Source organism: Pollachius pollachius (genome assembly GCF_949987615.1).
Source record: "Pollachius pollachius genome assembly, chromosome: 1".
NCBI lineage: Eukaryota > Metazoa > Chordata > Actinopteri > Gadiformes > Gadidae > Pollachius > Pollachius pollachius.
The window spans coordinates 12,557,746-12,578,861 of NC_136934.1; the positions used below are offsets into that span (position 1 = coordinate 12,557,746).

The 21,116-nt window shown below is 43.7% G+C and overlaps 1 protein-coding gene across 1 annotated transcript; it reads right to left on the reverse strand.

Moving 5' to 3' along the window:
• Positions 1-1,888: 1,888 nt before the first annotated feature.
• Positions 1,889-19,682, reverse strand: mccc2 (methylcrotonyl-CoA carboxylase subunit 2). The gene is made up of 17 exons (XM_079739518.1): positions 19,483-19,682; positions 18,209-18,275; positions 17,941-18,025; positions 17,621-17,722; positions 16,074-16,201; positions 14,956-15,068; positions 13,524-13,637; positions 11,062-11,126; positions 9,732-9,831; positions 9,047-9,142; positions 8,482-8,554; positions 8,310-8,386; positions 6,796-6,862; positions 4,509-4,665; positions 4,005-4,119; positions 3,194-3,279; positions 1,889-2,366 (listed from the first exon to the last, which is right to left on the reverse strand). Exons 1-17 carry the CDS (start codon positions 19,612-19,614, stop codon positions 2,249-2,251), a joined length of 1,695 nt encoding a protein of 564 aa, XP_079595644.1. The 5' UTR covers positions 19,615-19,682; the 3' UTR covers positions 1,889-2,248.
• Between the last annotated feature and the right edge of the window lie 1,434 nt (positions 19,683-21,116).

The window sequence follows — 21,116 nt, forward strand, 5'->3', positions numbered from 1 at the left end:
TTTTACAGTGAGCTTAGGCTGTTTAGTTAGTGTTAATTAAGTGAATTAACTGCTCTTCCGATCAGTTTGACTCTAATTAGGAGGGTTCAAAATACGTTCTTTCTATCTAAACAATGATCTGTGTCATTTTCTTCGTTGCTATAGAGATCGGGAGTTCTCGGGCGCCCAGTGAAAAGTGCTCTTGATCCCGATCGCAGGAACAGGAGTTGTTAAAACATAGAACAGTGAGGGCTGCGAGACGAGTGCGCGAGCTACTGAAAGCCTTTGATCTGTGCGCGCCCGAGCGCGTCTGACAGCGAGCGACTTGAAAACGGCGGCGGGACGAAAGCCACTCTGCTGCGGCAGAATCGAGTGAGTTGTTGGCTGACAGACAACTCTTTGAACTTCAGCCTAGAAACACGTTTTGACCTGCTGGTGAAAACAAAAACAAAGGGTCAGGGAGATGTTTATTTGATCTGCGATGCGAAGAGGTCTGTTTTGCTTTTCGAACACATCAAAATACAAATCATAAACAAAAAATATCTGAATGGTGCATGTGGGGACAATATTGTTATCTGTGCTTTGAATTCACACGCTTGATAGCATAGTTTGAAATGTTCAGATGGATAATTCGTCAATGCATTGTATTGCCGGCTTGTTTGGGAATAATCACGGTGGAGCCATCAATCACCCACCGGAGATGAATACTTCAATTATAAAAAATTTTTTTACATGTTCATCTTGCCGTCCAGCAGCGATGGGCATTCAGAAGAACAGTCGTCAGAACCAGAGGACGGGGCCCGCCAGCTCGCTGCGTGGAGGTGGTGGCGAGGTAAAGGTTGTAAAGGGTTTGGCAACAAACTCCCCCGCGCACACTTACACACCTGAGCAAATTTCTTCTTTCCACAAGTCGAGCCAGCCAGTCCCTTCGTGTTCAAAGCAATCCCATTCCCACTGTGAGTGTCTCACTTCTCCGGGGAGGATAAAGGGGTTGAAGGGGAGGCGAAGACATACCCTGGCCCGGTCCTTTCAGCCAGGCTGGCCGGACAAAAATAAAATACATTCATGACTGCTTTTCAAATTTAAATGCACCGTTACACCTCTCCTTTGCCTGGATGTGAGTGAAGGAACAGCGACATATCTGAATTAGTATTGGTGCCAGAGGGAGTTTTTGATGTGAAATATGAGCCAAGAGCCACTGGGTGGAACCCATTATTTAGAAAGACAGAAAGGAAAGCCACCGAATGGAAAAATACTCAAGTTTAGCAGTGGGGATTTCTTTTTATTTCGAGGAGTGCTTTGAGGAATATTCCTATAGTGTATTATGTGTAGGTGCCCTGCTTAGTGTGGAAAGGCAAAGCCCTCATTTTGAATGTAGCGATATTTTAAAGTGGAAACTATTTATACTTATTTTCTAAAGACCAGCATGCTACATTGCTAGACTTTTAGAATCCCCTACATACACACCCAGTAGAGAAAATCATCCAAGTATGTGTGTGTGTGTGTCTATTTAAACAAATATATAGCTATAAAGATAAAGAATAATCAAAAAAGACGATATCAAATGATCTCCATACACTGTGAATATAGAATTATCTACACCATGAATAGAGAATCATCTATGAACAAAGAATAATCTATGAAAAGAGAATAATATTCAGCTCAATGATTTTGTTAAACAAAAGCACCAAAAGAAAAGCTACATGTTCTGCCGATTCCCACTCCTACACTGTTGTGAAATATTCACCTTCAATGCAGTATAATAACTGCTGTCAAATGTTGTAAATTAGAAAATGTCCTTTAGCCTGTCTCCATTATACTGAAATACGTTATTTACAGCCAAACAGTGCCCCCTATTGATTTTCATGCAAGCTGCTCAGCAAAAACAATAAATAATCAGTATTGACCATACAGGAAAATCATGACATTTATTCCCAAAAAGTTTTAAATGTCCACTTATTTTCTTGTTCTTCTAACTTACAAAATCATTTTGTAAAACACACACACAAAGCTTACGATTACAACATGAAGTCATTATGGTGGTTCTTAATGTCGCCTACTGCGGAAAAGACGACCATTAAAAAGGCAGTTAACAGTGTTCCGGGCACCGCAGACACCCTGTCATGGTGTCCTATAAATCTATATTAGTATCACTCTCTCCACACCAGTAACCGTCCCCATCACGCCACAGTCCATGGATTCGTCAAAGCACACATGGCGCTCTCCCTCCCAGGAGCCATCTACGGGGGTGAAGCCGACCGGCAGAGCGCTACATCCTGAACACGCCAAACTGTGTCTTCTTCATGGGTGCGTTGAGCGCGGCGCTGAGACTCAGCCCCAGCACCAAGCGGGTGTCCGCCGGGTCGATGATGCCGTCGTCCCACAGCCTGTCAATCAAAAACACAAACAGCGAGGCGTTAGACCACCCGGCACAATCAAGCAGAACCAGGACTTTGCTTGTTTGATGAAAAGTCACCACAGCGCCGTTTGGTTTTTTCCGAATAACCTTTTTTTTTTTCTTCAGCTGGGCTCAACGATAATGAAACAACAACACCACCACCACAAGTGATTTGAAGCACCCACGAAGAGCTGGCAGCATAGTAAGTGTGTCATTCTCCGTGGTATGCTGGTTACAAACATTTGAACACATCAAGGATGATTATTCATTCTCAGACACTGATCCGGAAACCTATTTGTTCGAGCCCGAATTGACCGAGGAGGAACTTATGGGGCTTGAAACGGGACGTGCAGAGAGGGGGGGGGAGTAGTGGCTCATCAGTTAGTTGGGGCAGATGTGACACAGGCGAGTGCAAACAGAGGCTAGTGCTGCGTCTGAGGGAGTGAGGCTCTGGTGCACGGAGTGGGGGAAAAGAGAATTTATATCATTTGGAAGGCTAGAAATCTCCTGTGAAGAAACTCTGGCTGGAGTTACTTCACTGGAAAAGACTGCTTTTTAGCACTGTCCCACCCGGCTGTGGTGGAGGGCAATTTTGATTTTGAAATTCGCCTTTTTAAATTAGGTAGGTAGGTAGGTAGGTAGGTAGGTAGGTATTTACAACTAAATGTCCATGTGAGAATTTCTTCAATACCATCATTTCTATCAAACTTTAAAAATACACTTTGTTCAGATTTGGTGCACGTGGACATGCATGTTGTCCTACTGAACATGGAAAGCAGGGTGTGTTGTAATGGAGGCCCAACATGGGAGACCAACCTGGCACTGCTGAAATAGGGGTTCCCCTCCTCCTCGAAGCGCCGCACTATTGGCTCCTTCATGGCAGCCTCCTGTTCTGCGGTGAACTGGGGAGAGATTGTTACGAGTTAGCATGAGAGGGTACGTAAACCCCCCATTTTAGCAGTAGAGCTTCCACCTACGAAAAGTAAAATACAATTGTAGCTGTCGTGACCATAGACCTATATACAAAGAGGCTGCGATGCTCCTTTGATTGGTCAACTCCATGTTTGAGAGGCCGAGGCTGCCCAGTAAACCGCTCCAGTAAGTCGAGAGCTGCGGTTTTACTGGATAAAAAGCCCTTTTCTTACTTACTCTTCAAAAAAGGTAACATAAAATAATCAATAACAACGATTTGACAGTTTCGTTGAAAGCCTTACAGACAACAAAACAGGTTGAGCCTCTGTTCCAATTTGTTTAAAGGGGATATATTATACCACCAGGTTTGAGTGTGATTAGCCTTACAAGCTGTTTTGAAAATCTGCCCCATATGACATCACTAGTGGGCGTGTCCACCTAGATCTGTGCTGGATAGATCAGTCTACCAGCATACCCAGTGGACTGAAGTAAACCTTGCTCATCTATGCAGCACAGATCTAGGTGGACACACCCCCTAGTGATGTCATATGGGGCAGATTTTCGAAACGACTTGTAAGGCTAATCACACTCACACCTGGTGGTAAAATATGTCCCCTTTAATTAATTAACATGGATGCAATTAACTCGCACGCACACGCACACGCACACACACACACACACACACACACACACACACACACACACACACACACACCTCTTTGCCCTCGCGGGCCTTCTGGTCCTTAGTGATGGTTGCTAGCACGGTGGCAGCCTGCTCCCCTCCCATCACAGAGATCCTGGAGTTGGGCCACATGTAGAGGAACCTTGGGCTACAGGGGGCAGAGGGTCAGTGTGAGTCCTATTCAACCACTTAGCAACCCATGTAAAACATGAAAAATAGAAGAACAGAGGTCAAGTAAAAAATGGATAAAAAGATAAGTTGCTGACGAATACATTAACGGCGAATCATCGTCATGGTGACCCCCCCTTCCCCCCCTTGTGACGCATTTCATGAATCAACTTCCATGGGATAAGAACTTAATTGCACTAATCAGGCCGATGTTTCCGTGATCATGAAATGGATTGTTCATATCGGACAATTTGGTGACGTCACTGAATTTAACCGAATTTCCGTGGGTGACTTTTAGTTTGAACCCATAACAGAGCAGGAGCCCGAGGGGGCGGGGCCTGAGCAGACTGGAGGGGGGGCCCTGGTTACCTGTAAGCCCGCCCACACATGCCATAGTTCCCCGCTCCGTATGATCCCCCGATCAGGACTGTGATCTTGGGCACGTTGGCGCAAGCGACCGCCGTCACCATCTTGGCTCCATCCTTAGCGATCCCACCGGCTTCGTACTCACGGCCCACCATGAAGCCTAGCACAGGGAAGGAATGATCACACAAAAACATCCATAAAACAAATACATTTAAAACCATGCTTCTCAGAAGACGAGTATAGAGATCAGGGTCTCACAAATCAAAAGACAACTTTGTTCCGTCTAATTCTGCTTTCTTATCCTACGTCAGACGGTGCTTGCCCACTTCTTGACACAAAGACGGGCTAGAATGTACATGGCCAGGTCTTTTCTGGCGCTGGTCGCTGTCAACAGTGAGCCTCTTATGCGTTCTCGGTTTTGCGGTCGCACATGGTTGAGCTGGTGGGATATCCCCATTAGTGAAGGAGTGTGGTACAACCTCCCACTGCACCACTAAGGCGTTTTAGCTCTTAACAGTCGACCCAGCTGTCTTTTCGGCCTGGAGGGAGATGTTCGGCAGGTGTTGTTTCTTTATGTCTGTGGTAGTAGGCTTTCTTTGTCTTGCCTTCCAGATGTTGAGGTGTTCTTCTGCAGGTGAGGTGTTCAGTGGTTCTCCGCTTTGTAAGGTAGTGTTTTACAAAAATTCTGGCAATTTGGTGGAGGTGTGTAGCCATTGAGAGAATTTCTCTCATAGCCGACCTGTTTTTTTGCAATCAAGCTCTCCTTGACACTGTTCTCCTCCCTATCAGCGGAGCAATGCCTTAGAGAAGGTATTCTGCCAGTATCTCTCAAGTCCCAGCCAGTAACACACCAACAGCTTGTTTGAGAGGATCCAAATATGTTTTTTTACGGTAAGATCTTCTCTATGAAGTTTGATCGAGTTGAAGTGAATCATCGATATACAGAGCGTATAAAATGGATAAATTCAGAGAGTTGTCTCTTTTCTTTTTTAGCCTGCACAGACTCAATGATCAGTTGATGGAGAAGACAGTATTTTGATTTAGCACAGATGACATATTGTGGTCATTTTAGGATTTAGTACAGTACAATTGTTACATATTGCAAGTCAGAGTTCATACAGACGCTTCACAGGCCCAAATAAAATCTTGGTTTGATCTGGGTCAAGAATTTGTGTACCTCGTTTCAAAACTTGCTTGATTGTTTTTTTTACTTCAACCAGCAACAGGAAAGCAAATCAGCAACGTTTGGTTTGTCTTTTTCACCTTCCAAAGTCGATAAAATACTTAGTTATTCATATTTTATAAATGAAAAAAAAATCTGCTGTTGTTAAACCTGACGCGATACCTTATGATACCTAATAAGGTATTTTTCTTATCTAAAGCAGAATGTGCAAAAAGATATAACATTAATAATTTGTATATCATTTGTTTTTTGGATAATGACATTTTATATTTGATTAATTTGCGTGGAACACTGTCTGCTCTCACCCCATTGACTCACTAAACAGCATGTCATACTGGATAACATTTGATAAATAAAATAGTTTTATGAATGACATTACGTGATGAATTTTCTGTGTTGTTTGAGAAAGTGGCACCAATCAGAATGGAGGCCCATCTCTCATCATCGGGCAAACTATAAGTGCACTACTATTTTCTCCAACAAATGGAGAACCAATGCGATAACGTGTTTGTCAGCTGTAACACTCTGTTCCCTCCAAGGGTTCATAGTGCCAATAACACCAGGTGCAGCATAAAGGTAGAACCAACCAAGGCTTTTGAATGGCCCCGGGGCATACGCCATACACTTCTCAACACCCTCAGATGACTGGGAGTTGGGGTATGGTGTTGGATGAGTAAGGTGGAGAAATTCCATTTATATCTTACGATACAACAACCAAATTATATATTTTTATACATTTTTACCACTTTGTTTTTGTAGTAACAAAAGAATAATCAGTAGATCATCTTGAATGACGGCTTACAAATCTAGCAACAGCAGGCTCTTGTCTTGAAAGTATTTGTGGAACATTGCCGACCTCCGCCCCCTCCTGTCCCCCCTTCCCCCGTCCCCCTCGCCCAATCGAAAAATAATTTATATTTAAGACAATGTTCGACTTGCTTTTTGTTGATCTGGTTTCAAAAATAAAAACGATTGAAACGGGGCACACTCATTGTCAAGTCGTTTTGGCTCAGAAAAAATATATTGTATAGTACCTCAAATACTATTGCAACCAACACGTGATGATTTACACCCAATAATGTAGTGATTCAAACAAAATACACTTACCGGTTATGTTTTGCAGGAAAATTAGTGGGATCTTACGCTGACAACATAGCTCAATAAAATGGGTCCCCTGTAGAAGAAAAAAACAAAGTTGTCAATGTATATTTTCATGGGTAGAGGCCAGGAACACAGAAGATACAATTCAAAGAGATGTGGATTTTACTAAGTAATGACACAAGTCCGACTCCAATCCACCTCACTACCAACCAAAAACAAGCAAAACAGGCCCTGCCTTCTCAGCCTCAATTCATTTCACAGATAGATTTTAAGGTTCTCACAGTTCGCAGTAACGCACTAAAATATTAAGTATTCTCTATATTCAGCATCACATTTGGCACCGATGACAGAGCAAATGACATGGTAGCATAATCAGCACAGAGTATATGTCTTGTACAATTGGTAGAGGGTGCCTGTCACCCTAAAAAAAAAATACAAAATGACTACAAAAGTGGGTGGCAGGATTTTAAAAACGGAACCATTAGACTGTCAACGGGAGCAGCGATTACCATCCACCACAACAGGAACACTTCAAGCCTACAGTGCTCCAAGAAGTGGGGGAACGCTGGGTGTAGTGGAACACAAACCAGACCACTGTTTTGCCTTTTGTCGTTTTAATCTCAGAACCCTTAAGACAAATGGGGATCCACGATTACAGTAATAACAATCAGGGTTTGTTTGGCCCGGGATGATAGCTACGCAAAGAGCGCGCCATCCCCCTGCCAGTGCCGCAGACAGGTGGTACTGAGGAGACGGCTGACAGCTGTCCTGAAAGCCTGTCACTTCTTAACCGATTGGATTGTGTCTTCCATTGTGGCCACAACAGATTTAACTGCCGTTGTCTGATAAGGGACGTCTTCTTGTTGTTTTATGAAGTATCTGTTTGGTGGGGGGGAACACAAGGCTTTTATAAATGTGTTGGACTGTATAATTGAAGGCTCTGCACCTCGATGGGCACTTCGGGGGAGTAGGGGGCCAGCTGATGTCCTTTCATTTGTCTAAATATTCGCTTTTCTCCCCCAACCCCCACCACCACCAAGTCATCCAATTGCATTTATTCAAATGTCATCTTGCCAAATCAAGAGGCGAGCGAGTCTCAAGTGTTATTTCCAATTGACTGGTGAGGCAGCGACCAAACAGCCACCAGTCACACATCTCAAACGTGTCAGGCCGGATTCAAATTGGTTTTATTTAAAGGATTCGCTCGGTGTGAATCTATGCATTTCTTGTCCCCAGCGATGCAAACTGGCAATGTTGTCTCCCCCGCAAATGAGTACGGTCTCTCTGGTGGATGACAAATAGGCACTTGCTTTCGGTGGCATGAAACGTCCGTTGTTGTTCAAAAGGACAGTAAAACAGGGAGACGGTTGCCTTGGCCTTTAGAATCCATCCCTTAATGCCATTCATCCGGGCAACTGGACGACCCTCTGATTTGTTCAACATTTTTTTTGTTCACCGGTTCTATTGCTCAAAACACAGAGGAACTGTTTCCCAAAAGTAAGACAGACATGGAATAGTACCTTCTTCGCAGACTCTGAAAACAGCACTCCATTGTTGCCGATGATTCCAACGGGGTAGCCGAAGATTCTTGAGAAACCTGAAAACAGTTGGACAATAAAGTCAGACAGAGGACAGAACTTGAAGAAATGGGAATGTCTGTACTGCAGTGAGAGAATGGAAGATTATATTAACCTGTAACAAGCGTATCCCCGTAGAACGCTTTGAACTCATCAAACTTACTCCCGTCCACGACCCGGGCAATTACCTGGAATCAGGAGGACACGAGAAAAGGTAACACTCATGCAGAATAAAACATCACTTTTAACTCTTGGTTAAAGGGTGATTGCATGCAGGGCTATTGTTAAACATATTGACTAATCACATTTTGTTGGCCATTTGTCAAATAATGTTTTACGAAAACCACCTCTGAGCTAAAGGGTGTTACCGCGATTCGATTATAACAAACTGATTAATCGTCCAGAAAGAATTGGTACGTTTCACTGTATTTGGGCAGGACCTAAACTGTAAGCACTGCCAAATAAAGAAAGGGCTTACACACATATTCAAATGGCTTTGTTCTTATAAAAATAACATAAACTTGACACACACACACACACACACACACACACACACCACAGCATCCCCGACAAACTGAGGCCAAATTCAAATCCATGCGAAGGTTTTGGACTTCGACAGTGCAAAACCTGAGAGAGAGAGTGCGAGTGGGAGTGTGTGTGCATGAGTGAGCGTGTGTTACCTCTCTAACATCAAAGTTACGTTTGAGATTTGCCCCGACGATGCCGTACAACTCCTCCGCCGGGTAGAGAGGGGGCTCTGACGGCTCGGTGGTCACCTGAGGAGGGAGAGCAAAATGATGGCAGACATGTTATGGATGTCTAGACATGGGTTATTATCACAGGGCTCTGCTCTGGCTGCTTCTTCCTCTTTGAGAACTCAATGTGTGATTCACTGACTCCCACTCATGAAGGTCCCAGGCTGGTTATGTATAATGCGGTGCAAAAAAACAACAACAACCCAGAACATTGGCTTGACTTCTGATGTAACTAAACATGCAGTCCAATGATCATTGAAAAATAAAGAAAAATCCTCTTAATCCTTTCAACTGTTTAATGATGAATACTACCTCTACACTTCCATAATATGCATTGCTTTTCCAGATCTCTGCCAAAAACAAGTCCTCGAGGGAAACGTGTTCAATGGTTCGAAGGACTACAATCGCTTGTTTTGATGAGCATAATTTACCCACAGCGTGTCACCGTCGCACTGAAATACACCATACAAAATACATCTAACAAGGAGAAAATGTGGATTCCTGCTGCCGTCTCAGCAGGCTAAAAAAGCCTTGATTTCACAAACAGGTCACACGTTAAAACAAGGCCGTTGTCGACGTTGCAGATGGTTGTCATGACGGTGTGACTTGCCTCCATGTTCTTCCTGTAGTTGAGGTTCCGGACGGCCTTCCGCGCCAGGTGGAGAGCGTGCTTGTCGTCTAAGGCGTAGTGATCCGTAACACCAGACTTCCTGTGGAACAGGAAACCCATCTGATTACACATTAGCATGCATGGGATGCTTCGCAGATTACAGATCAAATCAATGATCTCGTATGATATGCTTCAGGATATAATTAACTCCGTAACACACGTGTTGTCATGGTGTATCATAGTCAGAGGCTCGATTAAAGTTCAGCAGGCGTTGAAATTTGCATTTATTTAAAATGCTTTAGCTGATCACACATACATCCTACATGAAGACAAACATAACTAACATCGTAAAACAAACTTGAAGGCTCTTACAAGCCTGTAACGATGGGCATAGCTCCCCACAAGACCATCTCCTATCTCCTATCTCCCTCCAACACCAACCTTAGCCAGGCTATCCATTGCCGAGCTCCAGCCATAAGACCAACCAACAAACAGAAATCAATTAATAACAATCACATACTAAAACAGTCAAAAGTCCCCTTTAATGTATAATTGAAATATAATAAAAATCCATCACCTTACTCTAAAAGTCTGCAACGACCTACATGTCACACATACTATTGCCAGAATTGGAAATACCCCTTTAATGGGACGGCCTACACCACCGCGATCCCCTGATATAAATACCAGGTGTGACGGGAGAACTGTGGTGAGGATGACTGACTGAAGTTGTGACATTACTGATCACTGCTAGTGGTTACCGAATGGTTGGATATGAATAATTCATACAATGAAAAGCAGATGAACAGAAATTATCATTGCTGCAAATAGTCACGGTGTTCACACAAAAAAAACAGTGATTTGAACCATCTTTGACTTTGTCCTTGAGATGTTGAAAATATTCCCTTGGCTTTCATGCCGTAGTGCTTACTCCATAGTGCTGTCCGCACGCATTTGAGAGTGACGATCGCGTAGCGCCTTGTCACACATGCAGACACACATTGTTAGTGAACCCAAGCATGGTATTGCTAAATTAGAACAATTATAATACATATTATTTCATGCAAATTATCAATTAATTTACATGTAAGCCATATGGGCTGTGATAAAATGTGATTAGCGATTCCGTTCTTCGCATACAAATGTGAACCAGCCTTTAGATTTACTGCAGTCCTATCCAGAGCCACATCCTTATCTAACAGCGACTACTAAATATTCCCCAATCACTGTCCATTAGCCGTGTTGCACCAGCACAGGAAACACCGGCTCAGACAGGGCGCTGGGAGGTCATGGAGAGGCTGCTTCCTACAATAAAAGACCAGCCTCTCACCTGCAGTGAAGATCAGCCCCTCCCAGGTCCTCTGCAGACACCTCTTCTCCAGTGGCAGCTTTCACCTGCATCAAGAAGCAGAGATGTTCACTCTCACAAGTGTAAACCATTACCAGGAACGTTCCCTACACCGACCCTGAGAGAGAAAACTAGCTGGGGGCAGAATTCTTTCGGCACCTCATGATTCGGTCTGATTTTGATTCTTGGGGGTAACGATTCGATACAAAATTAACTTGATTCAATAGGATTCACTATTCAAAATTGATCCTGGATTCAGTACATACAGGTGATCATTTCCGGATCCACACCAGTGCTAAGAAAGGTGATGGTGCAAATGATGTCATTTAGCATAAAGTATAAATAGGATTATGTTGTTTTTAATATTTGAAAAGGTACTATCAAATGAATGCAAAAATGTTAACAGCTAATGGTCCATTTTTGGAAGTTGTGAATAAATTTCGAATCATAGAAGATATCATGATTCTGTGTTTCCCTACACCCCTAACCAACTCCTAAGATAATAACCGATGTCTGCGGAGCAGGAAACAGTTGAGCTCCTGAATGCGTATCCGTGCTGCCTTGGGTCATTACCGCATCAGGGCTCTCAGATGAGATTAGACAGCAGTCTATTAGATGTTCCAGGAACAAGATCTACATGTGGTGATGAAGCTACACTGTGGTGCTACACTGCGGAGCCAAGAGGCAGATAGCCTGAGTGCTGCCTTCAACCACTCAGCCTTTTACCATAACCAGAGAAACTAACCAGAGAAGAGGCACAGACCTTTCAATAGCCATCCTTCCATCCTTTTATCTGGAAGTACCTCGTCATATTGTTCATATAGTGGGTCGTCTGTGTTTCCACAGGCAAATAATCCCTTGGAGATTTTGCATACCTAAGATACCTTACATATTCATTATACTATGTAGTCATTAATTAAAACGATTTTATCCAAAAAGTGACTATTCAAAGACCTTTAGGCCATACCTTTAGGTAAACGTCATTGAGATTTGATACAATCAATTACTTTCGTAATTATTATTTTTCCCTGAAATCCAACACCACATGGGTCCTGACCTAGAGAATTGAAAGCTCTGTAAGGGTGCACTCACACTAGGCCATCTGTACCGTGCCCAAGTCCGTTTCACACCTGTACCGTGCTCAAGTCTAGATCGTTTAGCTAGTGTGAGCACGCCAACCGTACTCAAGTACAGTTCAAATCAGTGGACTGAGCACACTTCATAGAGGTGTGCTCAGGCCACGGTACAGATGCTAATGAGCCGACACACGCACACGCATGGCTACGCAACCTGAGCTGGATGACGTATAGTCCAAGCGACCCTTCTTTACCATTAAACGATAAACATGACGGCAAGCGGTTCACGTTGGTGCGATAGTGAAGTTGAGTTTTTGATAAAAAATCCCCCATTCGTCACGGTGCGGGCTTTCTTGGGTCTACACCTCTTTAGAATAATTTGCACTCCCGAATGTTCTAATTTTTTTATGAATGAAGACACCTGCATGCAAGAATAAGTTCACGTCTGAGTGTAGGCTACAAACGCGATTAACTATTAACAAGTGCCAAAACGCCAACATATTCTTTATTTTGCTGACCACTTGTTTTTTTATCCTTACAAAAGCCTCGCAAGGACTCCTCTGCGTCTCTCTCGTAGATCGCACCATCTTTCAACGTCTTTGTTTAATACGACTGCATCACCTTCTCTCACATGATCAGCAGCTCGCTTATTTCACTTTCTCTCAAGTTAGAAGTTAACTGCTCATGATCATATCGCTGCGTTGTCTCTGTGGAGACAGCGCAGTAACAACACCACTACCCAAGCCCCCCCCCCTGGAACCGCGGAGCCGTCGCATTTACAACAGAATTAAACCCAATAAACCACCAATGTGTGCAGGGTCCGGGAGGGTAAATCAGGGTTCTAGCTCAAGCAGGCAATTTACCTCGGCGAGTGCAAACGCGCGGACCGCGCCACGAAAAAAGGCGTGCATAAAACGGCCTATTTGGCAGTGTAAAAACGCTCAGTGAGAGAGGGCTGTATCTGAGTAGAACGGCTCCAAATAAGCAACAAAGTCGGTAAAGTGTCAACTGTGTTGTTCTACTAAGCAGCTGACACTTGGTGGTGACGTATTGCTACGTGATGACCGATGTACAAGAGGCAACCGTACTCAGGCCCAGTTGAGATTAGCACAGGCCAGCGCACAGCGGGGGGGGGGGCAATCGTACTTGAGCACGGTACAGGTGTCAAACGGACTTGGGCACGGTACAGATGGCCTAGTGTGAGCGCGCCGTAAGACATCAGGGATCGGACCCAAGTCTTTTTCGGCTGGGGGTTCAATCAACCTTTGCCACTTCACCATCACGCCCATCCTAACCTGCCCTATCCACGCAGAGCAACACATTATTGATGTCCACGTTCTCTGTAACATATTGAGGACGTGACCCTACCAGAGGCGGTCCTCCCAGGAAAATGGTTCCTTGCTTGCGCACGATGATGCTCTCGTCGGCCATGGCTGGTACGTAGGCCCCCCCGGCCGTGCAAGAGCCCATCACCACTGCGATCTGTGAGGAGGAAGGGTGGTGTTAGCAGACTCACTCTGAAAACCATAAGCCTGTTCAGAGGTTTGCAGCAGGCCGATAAAGGAGTTGAGAATGGGTAAAGGCTGAGACAGGAGCGAAACCAGCACTGGTCGGTAAACTACTGATGTTCCAAGTTTTAAGAATGCTGACCACGGCGCTTTTCCGGCTCTCATTTATCAGGGTGAGGTGAATGATTCTTAAAGCCCCTGGGCTACAATTATTAAATTATCATCCATGCAACACACAAGAAATCTTAAAATACAGCCCTGCCTCATTCACGTGCCAGATGCTTTGCATGGCTAAAAACGACACCCTTACTTTTCATTTTTGGGTCACGCTTCAAACATGAACCAGAGATTTTGCTCTGCATGTTTTGGGCTTCAGAGATAGAGGCTTGTAGACTAACGTCACCGTTTTATCCTCAACAGTTGAATCTTTCAGATGTAGGGGAGAAAAGATATAAGGGGACATTGGCATAATTTCTCAATATGGAGGCTTTCAAAACAGGGTCAAACTCGCTTGGCATCCCAGACTCCTCGGTAATTAATGGTGACAACGGTGCCAAATATTTCATCGGGCCCTCAGAAAGGCCAGTCCCTGTCCGGACGAGAGGAATTAATAGAGTCCCTGCTCTTTGTGAATCCCCGGGCCGGTAAACACGCGGTGACGCTGGCCGCCTCTCCACCTCCATCTATTTACGCTGCACCGAGGCGCCTGCAGGCATCACCTTCCTATGATTACAACCGCCCTCGTGTTCCGGAAGCTTCCACTTCCAACCCACCACAGCCAGTGCCGAAACACAACCCTAATTCTCCTCCTCAAATAAACATAACACAAAAACAAACTGGGCAAAACTGATTGCACATCCGTGTGAGGTGTGACCAGAGAACCTCGGTTGGCACATACTCAGTTGAACTGTGGCATTCACTTTTTCAGGACGTTTTTTTACATGTTGCAAAGCTTGTCTCTCGGTTTCACTTGCCTTTTGTTTTCTGCTCGACTTCATCCATTTTTCATCCCCTATGATTACGTTATAGCAGTGTAGCGCGGCACGGTCTATGACTTCCAGTCCAATCGGCTAACAGAGTTGTGGCCTTACTGTGTGGCTTGCAATAAAAACTAGAAACTAAAATATGGAGCGACAAGAATGAATAAAATGAACCCAATTTCGATATCAATCATTTCTTCGTTTCAATGGTTCCTTCACAGAACAAGCGATGGATTCTTTAAAAGAAAAAGGTATATAATAAGACTACAATTTATTGGAGAGAAAATACAAATCACGACCGTCAAAACTCACCTGGGCCAAACCCTCGGAGGACAGCTTTGCCTGGTTGAAAAAGATCCTTCCAAAGTGATCCCTGTCAGGGAAGACATCAGCCTGCCTGGGCAGATTGGCTCCGCCGGAATCCACTGGGAACGCAGGGAGAGAGCCCCATCATGGGCTGCTCGGCTGACCTTTGATGTCTGGCCTGTAGCAATACACTAGAAGACCTTTCATTCCTTTGTACAGTCTAGTCCGACCTACACGCCCGCCCCGGGAGCAGCCGTTTAGGCTGATCAAAGCTGATGTATTGTGGAAGGAAGAAACACAGACCTTTTTCCCCCCGGGCCAACAGACTCGCACACAATTAGCCAGTTGAGATATGGCCCATTGAATTTTCATTCATCATGTAAAATACAATTTTGCGCCGCTTAACGGATTCTCCGGTGTTAACAAATACACGCCTAATGTTATTATCCGTCTCATCAATAATCATAGGCTTAATCAATTCTTCACTGTAGCTCAGTAAACAGAGGAGCTAAACACAGTCCTTTGGTAAGACGGGAGCAAGTAATAACAGCGATAACAAATTTCAAATTCACCCCGAAAGAAAATAAATGGAACGAGCAGTCACTGCTGGACGTGAAAAAAGCAGGCAAAAGCCCCCGTACATTAATCGTGCGGTGCTTTATTTGGCCGTGTCAGACTCGATAAATGGTGCCCAATCTTTCAGGAGCCCCGAGGGCTTCATCCGGGCAGTGCTTTCCTTCGGTGGCGGCACCCACGAAGGAATCACTAGGTCAGGCTTAAAACGGCTCTCTTTCTCTACATTCGTGTGCTTCATCTTGAAATGCCGTATCCACCAACAAACCAACACTGATAACGGAGCGTTTATTCGTTCCATGTTGCCCATTGTTCAATCCGGAAAAAGTCTATAAAGAGCTGCCTTCGTCTTTAAACATGAACTTCTCTTCCCTTTTTGAAACGACAACATCAACAACAAAGTTCTGTTTCCAAAGTAGTGTGTTTCGATTAATGACAACATTTCTATGATAACAGCTTTCACGTCTCCCATGGCAACAGCTTTTCCTATACAGCTAGCCCTGATTAGGCACGCTTTTACGACCCAGTCAAAGTAAAGATCATCCACTCACCTAGATATATGCACGGCAGGTGGTTCTGCTGTGCTATTTCCTGTGCGCGGAGGTGCTTTTTCACTGTAACGGGGTAATATGTCCCTCCTTTGACTGTGGCGTCGTTGGCAACAATGACACACTCCACTCTGTGAGGGATGAGACGGCACAAGAACTATACACTGAATCCCTGGTAATGGAGCTTGTGCATCACAACCAAGCAGCAGCCATGACAGAGGAGATGAGAGTAGTTTCTTAACGGCTTTTTGGTGGTGCGAGGTAGGCGGATGCAGCAAGGCCGCCGTTCTAGGTCAATGGGAAGGAATGGGGTTTCAATCTCGCAAAGCCAATAAATATTTTTCATCATTTGGTTGGGCTCCCAGTGGCTAGTTCATCTTCATGTAATGTATGAGGTCCTGGTTGACTTTTTTTCTTTTCTTTTATAACACTGCAATGTGCAACAGTTCAACTAGCAAGTAGCTTAAAATAACCAGGACATAGCTGTAGCCAATGTTGATCGATAGCGATTTCAATAATGTTATCAATAAAATCACATCCTGTTACGGATTTGTTCTACAAATGACAAATACTGGCCGACAACCTCTCTCTTTGTATACAAGAATTGTACTATGGACACTCCTAAACCCCTCCCACTCACGCCACACCACCCAGTACAGCTATGCTACGCTAGGTCGCGTCACACGGTAGCAGAGCGGGCTGGCGAGGAAAGAGTGGACAGAACACTGTTAATCTGTTATTCTCCCACTTATTAACTGGGAGGAGTTCAGTCTATCACAATGCTATTTAATAGAATGTTTATACATTTTGGCTATAGACAAGATGGACATATTAAAGTCCAGCCGTCAACTCGCCAAATATGGTGTGTTTCATCCGCTATATATTTTTCAAAACTGTGATGCTCCATTGGAGATTGATCTACACCCTCCAAACGGTCGTGTGTAAGCCAAAGGGTGACCTCACACACGCTACCACCGTCGACACAACACGGCGCCTCCAGACTTGGCGTACTGAAACTTAGGCTAGACCACAGTGGGATGCACTCGACTGGTTTCAGACCACACTAGTTCAGCCCCTCTTTGTAAGAACTATTGATCGTTTGGATTCACTGTGTGATTGTTTGGCTGCAGAACACTTGGGCAACACTTCTTTTAAGAGTGGCTCGGCTGGATTGGACCGCTTCCACTTCTATTGTGTTGTGAGAAGCGGCAACTGGCTAAGAGAGTCAGACAAGGTCTCAAAACAGGGAAGATGGCATCAAGATTATTGATAAAAAGGAATAGAATAGTTGTCAGTCAATTATGTGGAAAGTTTCAAGTTTCAAATTCAGCGTTTTCCTGGGTAAGAAATGGAGAGAGACAGGACAGTTTATTAAATAAGAGGACTGCCATGTTGCAGAGGATGGCAAGTAGGAATCAAACCTTGGTCACTCACTACGAGGCAAATTATCTACCTGGTTATAGAGCACTAGCAGGTTGAGACACCAGGTTTGGTTACGAATGCAAAACGGCATCTGACCTCATTTAAAAAGATATTCAAGGGATTCTTACCCTGAAACCCGTCCGATTCCAGTGATAATACCCCCAGCTGGGACCTCTTCTTTGCCGTACAACTGATATGCTGCAAACTGGGAGAACTCCAAAAATGGCGTACTGGCGACAAGAGGAGAAGCAGTACATCGTTTTAATATAAGCCATTATGTTATTATATACTAACCATCAGTACATATTAACTTGTATGCAATTCATATTTTATTTAATTGAACACATGGGTTATTAGAGACTACAGTGTCATTGAGGAACTATTGAATGTGATGTTTATTATTAAACAAACAAAATGTGTAAAAGTGCCTGTTGGAGCAGAGTAGTACCCAGGATCCAGAAGTCTGTCTATGCGTTCTCTGGGTAGGAGCTTGCCCCGAGATACGTGAAGGTTCCTGGCCTTCTCTCCTCCACCTGAATCAACCAAAGCAGGCTCTGTTCATTATCACACCACAGGTGAGATCCACATGCCTTTTTACATCCCCTAATGTTGATCAAATTCATATTATGAGGCTTTATAAGAACAGTACATTAAACATTAACCTCATAACATAGTAGGGTCTACAGCTTAATCCTCTCATGAATCATGACACTTACCAAGTTTGACCTTCTCTGACCGGGTTTTTAGTTCTTCAACGAGAGCTTGCATTTGCTCATAATTTTTCTGAAAATACAAATATATCAATCAGTCAAGGATTTCACAAAAAACCTTAAGAACACTATGATGTTGCCAACAGATTGCATCCATAACTATCTGCCACAAAAACTCATTCTGCTGAGGTGGCTAACAAAGGAGGCAGGCAACTATTAAGTCTCAATGTCTATGGATGAGATTTGAAATTTAACATTAAATCAGTTATATTTCGATATATCGATTGGGTCAAGAAAAGTTATACCTGGATTCGGTTTCTCATGCATTCTTCGGATTGTGGAAGCAGGAATAATAATTTATTTAATGTGCTCATAACTAAAGGATATCATTAGTCAATTCTTTATTTTTTGCTGTGGTTCTACGTTAGCATGTATATTATGTATACTAGTAGGCAACATATCAAGACAGGTGTCAATCATGCTTCCCTTTCTATGGGTTCAGCTCAGTGTCTAGGGCTTTGATTCGAGTGTATCTGAAGGTGCCCTTCCATATATGACATGTTGACAGATTATACAATGCAAAGATCCTTTATCAGATCTCATAACATAATAGGTCCTCAATTCTGCAAGTATGGTCAAGTCTAGCAAGGGTTCAGCAAAAACTTGATTCAATAAATAGCATCTGCTTCTGTGCAATGATGATGGAATTATACACCAACAGAAAAATAAAGACTATACCGCCACCATGTGTCGTTTTTAGGTTTTGCAGCAAAATAACAATATACTTGCATCGCTATTTCATAACACACTTTATTTAAAAAATAGTTTGGAAAAGTATCACCCATAGGCTAACATTAAAGCCCAGTATTTTGCTCTGTTTATTTCTATTGTGTGTTGGGTGTTAGAGATATTGTGGCTTACATGTATTGTCATTCTGTTAAAATATATCAACCTAAAGCACTGTGTCTACAACATATCTAACGTACCTGGTTCCATAGAAATCAATAAAATGTGGGGGGCACAGTATAGGCATCATATTAGTGATGCTAATACCTTTAGCCCATAATGTCTCAAGGTTTGACCTCACCGAGGAAAGTGAGTCGGCAAAGTGTTAACTAGGAGTGTATTTTATATGATTTGCTCGTCAGGTGCATGTGACCATCTGTGAGTATTCATGGACAATATCATGTCTTCGAGTCATCCAAGAAGGTATCATACAAGTGAGCTGTCAATACAAAACATGCATGTTTGTATTAGCCAAGTTTAGCACCAATGTGTACCTGGTAGTCCGCAGACTGGGAGTCAGGGGCCGAGCCAAGCGTCGCTACTTGGTCCCCATAGTAAGTCCTGGAGGAGGCCAAGCCGACGCTTCTGCAGCGGAGCAGCCATGGCCTGACCTTCTGCAGAAGCATGTTGCAAAAGTTACCAGCAGTTCACTTGCAGAGCAACTGTCTTCTCTGCTAGCAGGTTAGCCCTACCACAAAATCTCTTCTTCTGGTGTTGCGCAGAAGCGAGGGGTTATTATCGCCACCTAGTGGCATGAGTTTGTACTTACCTCAATTTAACTTTTTTAATGCAAGATCGGAAATTATGGAAAAGGTTTCTTATGTGATCCTACACAATGCAAGATTTAGTGATAGTAAATATGGGATGTGTTATGTGGAGAAGCTGCAGTTTTCTCCTTGGAAGACATTTCAGTTTATGCCTACCACATCTTTTAGCCAGGCTGTACAAACGGTTGCATACAAGAATACGCTTAGTGACTGTAGCTTGCATGATGGATAGGAAACGTGACCTCACTAGATATAAGTAAAGTTAATAGAATATAAGATTAAACTGATACTACCGTAGACAAAATGTTGAGCCACCATCTCAGCTAAGTAAGTGATCATCTTCTTAGAAGAAAAAACTGTGATAAGTTACAAAGTTATAATGTGAAGGCGCAAAAGAGCAAAATAGTGGAAAACAGCATTTTTTTGTTACCCCTAGAGAACGAGTTAAAGGGGCCCTATTTTACCGTGTTGATAAGCCATTACAAGAAATTTTAAAGTCGCTCCTTTAGTGACATCCCACATGGGAGTGGCCACCCTGATGGATGGATCAGTCCTCACTGGTATAGTTTGATCGACGAAGCACCTGCTGGTTAAATAGATGTCTATGGGTTTGGTAGGTCAGTCAACTGTTTCCTACACACAGACCTCTGCTGAGTGGCCACAGCAAGCAGCATTTTGTTTACAAATCAGGCCTTGAACAGTCCTGATCAAGTTGAAAACAACATGAAATGTACAAATGAAATGATATTAGTCTGCCATATTACATTTTTAACGTTGTTCCAAAATCAATAGGCCTATCATGCAGATTTGAAATAGAGAAGTAATAAGGAGAAAAAAAAATGTTTATAAATTATAATTGGAAGCTAAAGTTGGTTTTAAGTGGGGGATCGGAGCCTAAAAGCCTCAATGAAAAGCGATGAAAACTCCTGACCCGTGAAGTGCTTTATAGTGAGAGTGCGGCTGGCAGATGAAGAGCTTTCCACACAAGAGCTTTTTGTTCCGTTACTCAGAAGGGCCCTTTCAACTCCTACACTGGCCACCTTTTCGATCAACGTGCGTGGAAATGCCCGTGACCTCCACTCATGCGGCGGCTACTGTTTTCTTAGGAAATGTACAATCCTCTCTCCTCTCCGAGTGAGCTCACGTCCCTGCCGCCGTCCTGCCTCTCGTCTGCTGTTGCGAAGCGACTATCCAAGCCGGTCGATCGTGATTGCGTTGCCATGCGTATTCATACCACGACACTGGGCTGGCTGCTCACAATATTAGGTGGTCAACATGGATAAACACATTTAAGTTTCTGTAATCGTCATTTTCATGAGGAGAATTATGCACTCGATATGGTAGCCTTCATCTGGAAATTA

What these genes read in the sequence shown, in the direction of transcription:
- mccc2 (XM_079739518.1), bottom strand. Translation starts at nt 19,614, where the DNA reads ATGCTTCTGCAGAAGGTCAGGCCATGGCTGCTCCGCTGCAGAAGCGTC. An exon ending in CCTGCCGTGCATATATCTAG is followed by an intron (nt 15,069 to 16,073) that starts GTGAGTGGATGA and finishes CTGCGTTCCCAG; the next exon opens with TGGATTCCGGCGGAGCCAAT. An exon ending in GTAACTTTGATGTTAGAGAG is followed by an intron (nt 8,555 to 9,046) that starts GTAACACACGCT and finishes TCCTGATTCCAG; the next exon opens with GTAATTGCCCGGGTCGTGGA.